Source organism: Octodon degus, unplaced genomic scaffold, assembly GCF_000260255.1.
Source record: "Octodon degus isolate 3935 unplaced genomic scaffold, OctDeg1.0 scaffold00118, whole genome shotgun sequence".
Lineage (NCBI taxonomy): Eukaryota > Metazoa > Chordata > Mammalia > Rodentia > Octodontidae > Octodon > Octodon degus.
Genome location: NW_004524694.1, coordinates 358760 through 371707, shown reverse-complemented (window position 1 = coordinate 371707; position 12948 = coordinate 358760). Strand labels below are relative to the sequence as shown.

The 12948-nt window shown below is 46.7% G+C and overlaps 1 protein-coding gene and 1 pseudogene across 2 annotated transcripts in view; one reads left to right on the top strand and one right to left on the bottom strand.

Moving 5' to 3' along the window:
* Positions 1-12948, bottom strand: part of Laptm4b (lysosomal protein transmembrane 4 beta) — an 86307-nt gene that overhangs the window by 8002 nt on the left and 65357 nt on the right. Inside the window, exon 6 of the mRNA XM_004640058.2 lies at positions 12596-12691. Coding sequence (XP_004640115.1) covers positions 12596-12691 — 96 coding nt within the window. The remainder of the gene's footprint in view (positions 1-12595; positions 12692-12948) is intronic.
* On the top strand, positions 8646-9796 carry LOC111812244 (annotated as a pseudogene). The gene has a single exon (XR_002817799.1). The product of XR_002817799.1 is annotated as an actin, cytoplasmic 2-like (transcript).

Below are 12948 nucleotides of genomic sequence, written 5' to 3'. Positions count from 1 at the left end.
GAGGCCCTGCAATTTAAGTATTTACACACACACACACTTAAGTACTGAGAACAGAAGGAAAGCCGGAGGAGCTATCACCATGGTAACCCTGGCAGAGGCTCTAAATGGCAGATTCTCAAGTCCCTGCAGCGCCACCTACCGTGCACACCCACTTCCAGGGCTCCAAAGGTTGGGCAGTTCAAGCCCTCAGGTTCCTGCATTTGTTTCCTGAGCACACCACAACCAGCACCAGCACCATTATGTCGTCATCCTCAGCATTCATGGAAAGGCAGAAATTGTTCCTTTTCTTTTTATTATTTTTTGCTGAACCAGGGATAGAACTCAGGTCCTTGCGCTTGCCAGGGAAGCGCTTATTCTACTGAGCTGTCTACCCAGCCCCTCCTTTTCTTACTACCCAGCAAACCTACTGTTTAATTTCATACTACAACCCAAACAGTGTCTATTAAAAGTTGCTTCTCTGTATCTGTAAGCACAATACAAATGTCTATATTCTGCATTTTAAGACATCATAAGCCTTTCTTCTGCTGTAATAATGCCCACAATTTTAATGAAATTAGAGACATTTCACTAAGTGAATATAGAGTGTGTGTGCGCACAGCGATGGTGCTGGGATTAAATCCAGAGTGTTTGCACTGATAATATATCCTCAGCCCTTATATTTTTTTATCTCAAGACAGGGTCTCAGTAAGCCACTAAGGTACCCAGGCTGGACACAAACTCACAATCCTCTTGCCTCAGCCTCCCAGACTGCTGGGAATTATAGGAATATGACACTATCCTGAACCGGATATACCCAATCTAACCAAACCATTCTCCAATTACTAAAACAATTAGGCTGGATACTTCTTGAGCTGTTAGAAGCAATGCTCCATGAAAATCTTACACTTTTTTCTTCCCTAATATATATTCCCAGAAATTCCTCCTCAAACTAAAAAGAAAAATCCAATGCCTCATGTATCACAATAGGAAAATCAATATGAACTCTATTTGGCCCAGCCAAATAGCTCTGTGAACTAAATAAAGGGCCTGCTTAGGCAGAGTGCAGCGGTCAGGGTTTGATCCTGGTGTGCTGTACCGGTCCCACCCACAGGGCACGCTGCAATGGGGGATTGAGACTGGGTATGATGGCGCGTGCCTGTCTGTAATCTCAGGGCTTGGGAGGGTGTAAACAGGAGAATCACTAAGAGTCTAATCTACTTACATAGTGAGACCATGTAGACCCTATACCCCGCAGATTATATATATATGGAGACAGCTTGGCAGTTTAAGCACCTGCCTGGCAAGCTCAAGGACCTAGGTTTCTATTCCTGGTACAGTATGCTGTGCTGGTCCAGGTGTGCGTGTGCACACACAAGACAGGGAAGGAGAGGGGGAGGAGGAAGGGGTGGGGGAGAGAGGGAGAGAGACAGACAGAGGCTGGCAAGATAGCTAAGCAGACTAAGTGCCTTCTTAGGCAAGCGCAGGGGCAGGGTTCATCTCATACACCACATGCTGCATCCCTCCCCCATGGGGGTACATGCCTGTAATCCCAGCACCGACAGGCTGAAAACAGGAGGATCACTATGAGTCCAAGCTGCATGGTGAGACCTTATACCAAATACATTAAAAAAAGAAGCTAAATTGTGGGTTATAATTTCCAGCAAAAAGATGATTTAAAAAGTGTTATGTTGGGGCTGGGGAGATAGCTCAGTGGAATAAGCGCTTCCTGGCAAGCACAAGGGCCTGAGTTCAATCCCCAGTTCCACAAAAAAAAAAGGTGTTATGTTGGGGCTGGTGAGATGGCTCAGTGGTCTAAAGCACCTACTTAGAACAAGCTCAACAAAGCACAGGGATCACGGTTCAATCCCCCAGCACCACATGCCAGCCAGCCCCGCCCCCTGGTGGACTGAGCTAGACACACACACAAATAAATAAGTAAATAAAATTTTTTTTTAAAAAGTGTTATGTTTCTTGATGGAAGACTGCTATGCAGGAATAAACATGTCATTGCCACCCTGAACCTGCAACCAGGCTAAACCAAGAAAATCTCAGAGCCCATCTAGGACATCCTTACCCACAATGCTTTTATTTAGACAAGAAAGCATACTTGGAGCCAGTGACCTAGTACAACAGACTAAAGCACCTGCTTTGACAAGCACAGGGACCAGGGTTCGATCCCTGGTCCTGCTGAGCTGCCACCTCTGGGGATGGAGGCGCACACCTGTAATCCCACTGGGGAGGCTGAAAACAGGAGGATCACTACAAAGTCTGAGCTGTGTAGTGAGACCTTGTACAAAATATATTAGAAAAAAGAAAAAGCACAACCTGCAGGAATGTGCACATCTGTACAGCGGGAAGCAGCTGCAGCCCCTACTCCCTTGTCACCAAGATTACCTTCAACCTTCCTTGTCTTCACTGCTTTTTTGTCTGAGCCAGTGCTGATCATAATCCCAGGAAAGCCACCCCCAACTGGCTGTAATATTGAAATCTCAAAAGTCTTAAATATTGAAATCTCAAAAAGACAAAAGTGTCTGACATGGCAGAACACTTAAAACTACGGGGGGGGGGGGGGGCGCTTGCAGAAGGTCAGTGTGAAGTCCGATGCTGAGGAAGAGATCTTGTGCTTCTGGCTCTACACACAAGGTCATCGTGTTGGGCTGAGGAACACTCAAACCTGGGCCTGGGAAGCATCTTATGCAATCATAGAGGAATTCACAAAGTTGGCACTTAGTAGAAGTGCACTTAGTAGAAAACTAACATGAATGTGTAGACAGCCAGTCTCTTAAAGAAAAAAAAAAGTCACATATTGCAATGCAGACTTCAACTTCAAAGGCAGTGATCAGCAAAGCTGGCCAGCGCCTATAGTTCTCTACTTTTGTTTTCTTTTTTGGCAGAGCCAGGGACTGAACTCAGGCCCTTGCACTTATCCTACTGAGCTATCTCCCTGGGCCCCATGGCCAATGCCTATGGAAATCCCTCACTCCATCCTGAAAATGCATACTTTCATCTCAAATTTTTCATTTTTCCTCCACTGTTTTCAATAATCAGCATCACCTTTAGCAATTCAAAGTGCCATGCACACACTCCACCCTGGCATCATTTCTGACTTACATGATATGTTAAAATGCTGAGACTTCCTCAATAAACAGACATCTCCTTTTGGTCTATCTACTTTTGAGGGGACATTCTTTTTTGACATCTCCCTCTTTGCCTACTCATGCAGCAGTGGCTCCGGGGCCTCATCAAAGGACTTCTGTTGTCTGTCCCGCTTCCAGGTCACTGTGGCCATAAAGCTGCATGCCCAGGCTCACCAACCACAGTGACGCCCACTCACACATTCTGCACTTGAGTCTCACACCATTGTACTGTCCTGCCTGCGCCTCCCAGCCTATACCCGAGTATTCAAGCTTGAGAAAATGCTACTGCCTATTTTATTGTGTAATGTGGCCTATGAAGTACTGTCATGTCTCTCAAATAAATCTATTTAACAAGGTAAACAAGGGGCCAGGGAGATGGCTCGGTGGAATAAGCACTTTCCTGGCAAGTGCAAGGGCCTGAGTTCAACCCCTGGTCACAGACACACACAAAGGTAAACAAGTGTCTTTTTTAAAAATTTCATTAAAATAAATATATAAATAAAAATTTCTAAATCTATTTTTCCAAATTTTCAGGATTTGGATATTAGGGAATTATACACTCTAGGGATTCTGATCTTTCAGGATTCTAATGCTTCAAATTAGCTTAGATGGGACTGTGCCTTTCAGGATCTTAGCCCAAGTCCCCAAACCTTCCTTTCCACTGCACCAAAAAGCAAAAACTAGCAAACCACCCAAACCTGACGCACAACATAAAGCCCCAGCGCTCTGCAAGCCTGTGACTGCGTGAGAAGAATGAACAGGCGTCCCTCTTGTGGGAGGTGCCTAGTCCTTGGGCGCAGTGCAGCTGGACAGCACTCAGGGCTGGTGGTGGGCAAGAAGAGCCCACAGGCAGGCTACTGGGGCCCAAATCGCCTTCTGTTCCTCCCCTACTGTGGGTGTCAATTTCCTTTTTTCCCCCCATAATTTCTTTCTTTCTTCCTTTCTTTTGTTTTTTTTTTTGCCATGCCAGAAATCCAACTCGGACACCTTGCACTTGCCAAGCAGGCACTTATGCTGCTGAGCTAGCTCCCATTCCCCCAATTTCCTCTTTTGTAAGAGATTACTAGGGCACTACGATTTGGGTAGTGTCACTCTACACACTCTAAGGACCCTAGAGGCACTATTAGAACCTCAGGAATGGGACCTGGCGTGAAGTCCTAGAGTGGACTGCAGGTCATCCCTTCCCTTGCTGGACCCGAGATAAACAGCTCTGCTCTCGACTTTAACGCCATCTTCTTAGGAACCCCTGCGCCATGAGAGCCAAGTGGAGGAAGAAGCAAATGCGCAGGCTGAAGCGTAAAAGAATAAGGATGAGACAGAGATCCAAGCAGAATAGCTCCTACACCCATGGAGGCCAAAAGAACAGAAAAAAAGAATGCTGGAGGCTGACAGCTCTGGGCAAGTTTGGGACTGACTGCAGGCTGTCTAGAAGGTCTCAATGGATGAGAGCTTCACTGCCACCTGATCACCAACACACCTCAAAGAGATCCACCTGGTTCAAACTCCTGTTTTTTCCCCCGGACCTGTGGTATTCTGGACTACTTCTGTTTTCGCTTTTGGCTGAGTGTAAAGTGTGTACAATAAATCATCTCTTCTGTGTTAGCTGAAAAATCAAACTGTGCCCAATTCACACTGCCTGGTCATTCCTGCTCTGCCCATCTGTAGCCCCACACCAAGCCTCGAAGCAAAAAGGGGACTTCTCTGTTTGTAAACTGATCTCTGCAGCCAGGCGCGGTGGCCTCATACACCTGTAATCTCAGTAATCCAGAGGCTGAGGCCAGCCTGGGCTACCATGAGTTCAAGGGCAGCTAAACTACATACAAAGATCTTATCTCCAAAAAATAAATACATACATACAGTTAATGACTACCAACTACTCCACTGTAGTGACAAGAAGCTAACCCAAGGACTGACTTCAATGGCTTTTGAAAGATAAAATGAACCTCTGGAAAGTGCTCAGAGCCTGGGAGACGGCAACCACTACCCTGCAGTCTGGGGAGATACAGCTCCGAAGTCGGGGGTAGAAAGCATGTAACCGGTGCAGCCCGGGCAGGGTGGCAGCATTAGAACACAGTCGAGGGCAGCAAAGGCACAGGGCCGGGGTTGCCCAAGCCTGCCACCAAGTGCAAGCATCCTCAAGGGTCCAGAGATCACCACAACTCTTAGCAACCAACCCCCCACCCCGTCTATGGGCTCTGCCATCTCAGCCCAGTGGCCTTTACCAGGTCTGTATCAAACCCTCACACTTCACTTCTCTACATCCAAAGGAAGAAAAAACTTTAGAGCCGGACATGGTGGCTCATGCCTGTGTTCTCAGCATAAGGGAGTTGAGACAGGAGGGTTGTTACGAGTTTGAGGCCAGCCTGGGCCACACAGTGAGCTCAAGGTAGCCTGAACTCCATAGGGAAACCCTGTCTTAAAACAAAACTTTATAGAGGGAATATAAACAATTAAATTACAAGGGGAAAAGAGATACCTAGAACTCGAGATACTACAAATAAGATGTCCCTTTTTATGTCACAGGTGAATAGGTCAGAAGCATCAGTTTCTGGCTAGGACTTGGACTTCCATGTCCCTCACTGCCTCTGGTCTGTTTTATTTTGTTTGTTTGTTTTGTGGTGCTGGGGATTGAACTCAAGACCCTGAAAGAGCTTATTCTACTAAGCTATCTCCCCGGCCCTGGGTCCTGGATTCTTGCTGGGGCAGATGACAGTGTGGAAAGTTGGTTCCCTGGCAGGCACACTTCTTGTTCCTAAATCTGATAGGACTGGGGTGGGAAGCGGCCTGTAACCAGGCTTCAGGCAAAGGCCCCTCTGCTGTGCACACTGGGCAGCAGTCCCACGCTCAGGCTTCTGAGGCCCAGCAAAGGCTCCCCAGGCCAGGCGGGTTCGTGTTGGCTCCCCCTCAAAATCTTTGTGGTATCTGTGGCCGAGGCACACAGAAGTCTTGCCGACCCAGCAGGAATTTGTTCCTAACCACAACCACCTTCTACCAGAAGTAAGGAACAAACTGGCTTTGAACTAGCAGAAAGGAAAAAAGAGATGGGAACTTTCGTGCTCAGTAAAGTCACTGGGTCCCCTAGTAATGCCAACCCCAAACCTTCCTAGCCAACCACTGGTTGGTTTGGTGGCCTCCTGATAGCCCAAGGACATCGTAAATCTCCAGGAAAAGTCTACTCAGAAAGGGCTACAGGGCTGCAGGTAAAGTTTCTCACACTGTCAGGCCCAAGAGAAAGCCCCATGAAGCAGTATTTTTAAAAATCAAAACAATAAACTGGCACATAATCTTCATCTGGATTAGCCCTGCAATACAGCATCACGTCTGGCAAGCACAAGGGCCTGAGTTCAATCCCCCTGGTTGGGGGAACGGGGGGATTATATATACACATATATAACAGATTCCATGGAGTTTAGACATTTTCCTACTTATCCCTGACCAGTTAGGAATTTTCTTATAGTATCCAAGACCTTAACTTTCTATCTGGAACCAAAATTTCAATACCATTCTGGCTCAATAGTTTCCCACAGCATCCCAAGCATCCCCATTCCACAGGCTTCAGACTCCTGGCTTTCAGATTTTAACAAAATATGGGGTACTATCAATGCCCAAGGCTCAGAATCAGCAAAGCAACACTGCACAGATTAGAAGTTTTTGAAAGCTCAGTCTGCATAGTTAAGAAAGTTGCTTCTACAACCTGGACGTTTATCTCAACAAGCCTTTCCTCTTAAGGCCACATCTGAAGGCTCAGGAGAGAATGCAGCATCACAGAGCGCGCATTCCCCAGGGATTGCAGCAGGGCTCCACAAGGGACACTGCACCTCCCACAGGAGGCATGCTGGGCGGGAGCCATACTGACCGACTGAGGCATCTTGGGGTGCTCTAAGCTTTCAGGGCAGCCACAGCAGCGCCTTACCATGCCACACTGACTGCCAACTTAAGCTTTGGGACTGACCACTTCGTAATTTGAACACCTGGGAAGTTATTTGCATGGCCTAAGAGCAAAGTGAAAAAATCATTCAGAACCAAAGGCGCGCGCGCGGGGGGGGGGGGGGGGGGGGGGGGGGTTTGCTCAGTGGAATAAGCACTTGCCTGGCAAGCGAAAGGACCCAAGTTCAATCCCTGATTCTGCCAAAAAAAAAAAAAAAAAAAGAATCTGCGGCCCTCTGGGCCACATTCATACCAAGGTTGCTGTGCTAATTTGGTTGGAAAACTGGAGAGGAGCACCCCAGGAATCATCTCCAGTACTTAATAACCCTTCTTATCCTCCCAGAATTTGGGAAGGTGACATCTGGATAGTAGCATGGATGCTGGCCAGACGCAGAAAGCTACTTTTGACAGAGGTCAACATGAATCTATTTTAGCCTGGGAGAAGAGGCATCTGGCCTAAAATCTGACAGAAGTGAAAGCCATCAGACATGGCCCCCTGGCGAAGAGATGAAAAAGAGAACCAAACATAATTATGCAAAATGACATCCTTATCGTAACTATGGGGCCAGGGAAAGGACAGAACTAGAGCACTGCAACCAACATAGACGCCTTCAGTTCTGGGCAAAACAACCTCGAAACATGCAAAGTCCTGATTCAGCTGGGCACATCTGTGCATGTCTGCAATCCTAGTGCTCAGGAGGCTAGGACTGCCCAAGTTTGAGGAAGCCTAGGCTATACTACACAATCTCAATTATTCATTAATTATTCATTAATTTTTAGGGGCCAGGAAGATAGCTCAGCGGCATAAATGCTTGCCTGGAAATGTAAGGGCCCAAGTTCAATCCCCAATACTGCAAATAAATAATCAATTAAAAAATAAGCTTTTGGGCTGGCCAAATAGCTCAGCAGTCAATCGCCGGGCCTGATTGAGACTGGATATGGTGGCATTTACCTATAATCCCAGTACTTGGGAGGCTGTAAACAGGTGGACCACTACAAGTCTGATCTAGTGGTGAGACCCTGAACACCCTGTAGACCCTTCCCTAAAAATACAAAACTGTAAAAATTCAAAAATTCAGACCATCATCTCCAGATATCATCCCCATCAAAGTGAAGCAGATTCCCTAGAGAATTAAATGGCAGACACCAGGCCTGGCGGCGGGGGGAAGGAATCACAAAATGAACCTATAACTCCTCATACTAGAGTAAAGAAGCCAAAGAAAAAGATAAACACAGAGTCTACGAATGTTTAAGACAAAAAAACAAAACAATGTTCACCAGGAACTTATGGGAAAACTATGCATTATCAACAACTCCATTTCCTCTTCTGAAACATGTCAGGCTCACACAAAATGGAGAAGGGAGCCTTGGCTAATAGCCTCCCACAGTCTCCACCTCCCTACAGCCCGGGTCCACCCCATAGGAAGCTGCTGAGGAGCAGGCATGCTGGGTACAAGGTCAAGAGAGCTGCCAGGATGAATTTCACAAGTCAGTCTAAGTAACCGAACATACCACACCTATTTTGTAACTTTCAAAGGGAAAAGTAGCTCAGACGCCGCCACTGGCCCATGTTGCTTGTTCTCTTGTTGCTCCGCTTCCCAGCCACCCCAGATCGCAATGGAAGAAGAAATCGCAGCTCGTCATTGACAATGGCTCCTGCATGTGTAAAGCTGGCTTTGCCGGCGATGACGCTCCCTGGGCTGTGTTCCCCTCCATTGTCGGCCGCCCCCCGACACCAGGGTGTGATGGTGGGCATGGGCCAGAAGGATTCCTATGTGGGCGATGAGGCCCAGAGCAAGCGTGGCATCCTGACCCTGAAGTATCCCATCGAGCATGGTATTGTCACCAACTGGGATGACATGGAGAAGATCTGGCACCACACCTTCTACAACGAGCTGCGTGTGGCCCCCAAGGAGCACCCAGTGCTGCTGACAGAGGCCCCCTTGAACCCGAAAGCCAACAGAGAGAAGATGACTCAGATCATGTTTGAGACCTTCAACACCCCGGCCATGTACGTGGCTATCCAGGCTGTGCTGTCCCTGTATGCCTCTGGGCGCACCACTGGTATTGTCATGGACTCTGGTGATGGGGTCACCCACACAGTGCCCATCTATGAGGGCTATGCCCTCCCCCACACCATCCTGCATCTGGACCTGGCTGGCCGGGACCTGACAGACTACTTCATGAAGATCCTGATGGAGCGTGGCTACAGCTTCACCACCACTGCTGAGAGGGAGATTGTTCGTGACATTAAGGAGAAGCTGTGCTACGTCGCCCTGGACTTTGAGCAGGAGATGGCCACAGCTGCTTCTTCCTCCTCTTTGGAGAAGAGCTATGAGCTGCCTGATGGCCAAGTGATTACCATTGGCAATGAGCGCTTTCGGTGTCCAGAGGCGCTTTTCCAGCCCTCTTTCCTTGGTATGGAATCCTGTGGCATCCACGAGACTACCTTCAACTCTATCATGAAGTGCGACGTGGACATTCGCAAGGACCTGTATGCCAACACAGTCCTGTCTGATGGCACCACCACGTACCCAGGCATTGCTGATAGGATGCAGAAGGAGATCATAGCCCTGGCACCCAGCACCATGAAGATCAAGATCATCGCCCCTCCTGAACACAAGTACTCCGTGTGGATTGGCGGCTCAATCCTGGCCTCGCTGTCCACCTTCCAGCAGATGTGGATCAGCAAGCAGGAGTATGATGAGTCAGGCTCCTCCATTGTGCACCGTAAATGCTTCTAAATGGACTGAGCGTTGATTCCGAAGTATAATTTGCCCTGGCAAATGTACAAACCTCATGCTAGCCTCATGAAACTGGAATAAGCCTTTGAAAGAAATTTGTCCTTGAAGCTTGTATCTGATATCAGCACTGGATTGTAGAACTTGTTGCTGATTTTGACCTTGTATTCAAGTTAACTGTTTTTCGGTCTGTTTTATACCCTGTGCGTATCTTTGATTCATCCCCTTAGTCAATGTGGTTCGGTCACTTGGTGGTTGAGTTGAGCACACTTGGAGAAATCCGTGGCTTGGCAATCTGGGTGGCCGCAGCACAGATCTGTGCAGGGTATTGAGTCGGAGCTGACTGTTACAGGATTTCTCGGGCTGGCAGGACTTGGTGAAGCAGTTGTGACTCCAGTCTTTTTGCTGGTCTAACAGGGTGGGAGAGTCCGAGCCTTACAACCCTGTTTCCATCCACCATCATTGTTTTCCCACCTGAATACTGGCGGTGGTTTACTTGCCTTGAGTTGGAAACAGTTTGCATTTACATCTGTAAATTTATTCATTCTTTTAATTTATGTAAGGATTTTTTTTGTACTCACTTCTTTTAAGATGACAAATTTTTGGTTTTCTACTGTGAGAACATTAGGCCCCAGCAACACGTCATTGTGTAAGGAGAAAGAAATAAAGTGCTGCAGTACAAAAAAAAAAAAGAAAAGAAAAGAAAAGTAATTGTCCCCTTTAAAAGGTTGGTGGAGGGGCCGGGGAGATGGCTCAGTAGAAAAAGCGCTTTCCTGGCAAACACAAGGGTCTGAGTTCAATCCCCGGTTCCGGAAAAAATAAATAAATAAATAAAAATAAAAGGTTGGTGGAATGTGTATTTTAGGGCCTTTTTCACTGTTCTTAAACAATTGAAATACTCATTCTAAGAATTTTCTTTTGGGGAGGAAAAGACCCCAGTGAGAAGCATGGAGCAACAAGCACAGGCAGTGCGGACTCACTGGCACAAAGCCCTGCACCCAGGAAAGCCAGGGGCAGGGGCTCACATTTCTTATTTAACAACTTTGCTGTTTCTCAAAATCTCAAACTGAGCCAGGAGAGGTAGGAAGCTTTTGGGGACTGAGACAGGAAGATTGTGAGTTTGAGGCCAACGTGGGCTGCAGAGAATTAAAGGAAAGATGCAGTACACAACATCTCAAACACAAAAGCAGACAAATCCAGAACCATGAAAAATCCCTGTACTCGGGAGCACGATGAGACAACGGGGGGGCTGGGGAGATGGCTCAGTGGAATAAACCCTTCCCTGGCAAGTGCAAGGGCCTGAGTTCAAACCCTGGTTCCGCCTAAATAAATAAATAAATAAATAAGACAAGGGGTTTGCAAGTTCAAGCTCAGCCTGGGCATCTCAGTGAAACCCAGTCTCAAAAATGAAAACAAATGTCAAAAGAAATCTCAGATAAGTGAAAAAACTGAGCCAAAAATTTTCTACAAGCTACAAAATTGTTAATGGTTCTTTCTTGAAAGAACTTAACCCAAGAGGTACTCCTCCGAGGGCTGAGGAGAGTGCTCCGCAACCGCAAGGGCCTCTCAGCCCGCCCAGGGTTCTGCACACTTGACCCAAGTGAGTGGAGTCTGTTCTCTGGTCCAGCCTGAGGAACTCAGGGTACTGCCAGCCCAGAATACACAACAATGCCAATCCTGCCCACACACTTAACAGAAAAGTTAAGTTATGATGCTTTATCCCACTTTATGCACAAGAAAGTAGGGGTGGTTGAATTATTTCAGCGAGGAAGATAACAGAATTTAAAAAACAAATTCTGCACACCATGGACCATAGTCTATAGACTTGACTCACCACCAATATATTGATCCATCTTCTGTCCTGCAGCCTGACCCCATCCCTGACCCCCAGGCTACACCACCACTTCCCCACATCCTTGTCTCCAAGGCTGAGCCAGGACCACACATTCCCCTAGGCACTGTGCCCAACACAAAGACAACAGGAGTTGCCTGGAGGACTCATGCTTTTGTCTCACACAAACCACAGTTTCAACACCATTTACACAAATTACAGAGGGGCCCGGAGATGGTTCAGTAGAATAAGCGCTTCCCTGGCAAGCACAAGGGCCTGAGTTCAATCCCCGGTTCTGCCCCCCCACCCAAAAAGCTATCTGATAGGTTAAAATTTTTAATGGATCAACAACAGCAAAACAGAAATTATCTAAATTCTTTGACGAAGCCTTTCTTTTGAGACAGGACCTACCCAGTAGGCTGGCTCCAGTCAGTCACAGCAAACCTTATGCCTCAGCCTGAGATGACAGGTCTGTGTCACCATGCCCTGCTTTGACTAAGGTTTTTATACACAGGACTAATTATAAAGACATGGCAACTTCTTGTTTATGTATAAATTCGTTATTTCTGGACTAGGGATATAGCTCAATGGCACAGTGCCTGCCTGGCAAGCACAAGGTCCTAAATTCAATGCCTGGTACCCCAGTCCAAAAAAACTCTTATTTCTTGATTTAATTTCATATGTAATATGAAATAGTCACACTATGTACAACTGACATGCACAATTATATGCCATGGTTTAATTTAACAATTCAGGTTAAACTTCCAGGACTGGATAGCACACACACACATACATACATATACAATCTACTGATGTAGAACCTTCTAGAATATAGGGAAAATATAATGCATTTCATTTCACAATGAATCCTTTGGTGACAAAGCACCTGATGAAATGTAAACACCAAGAAAAAGTTTCCAACACAAGATATCAGAAGCCACCACACAGCAGGATGAGGTTTCCAGGGACATCACACCTACCGTAGTGTCATTGCTGGTGACATAGACCAGGACATCGGAGGAGTTCCTGCCATTGATGTATCGGTAGCAGTTCCAAACACAGCTAATCAAGTATCCCTGAAAGAGAGGTCATTAATTTTACTCTCCAAACTACAGATAATGTAAAATAGCACATAGACAAAACCATACTATAAAAGCTTTATTTCAATTATCACATTTATTGCCCCTAAAGATACAAAGTTATTAATCCATTTATCACTACATTTTACTTCTTGTTTCTTTAGGAAATTTTAGGGCTGGTGAGATGGCTCAGTGGTCTAAAGCACCTACTTAGAACAAGCTTAGCAAAGCACAGGGACCGCGGTTCAATCCCC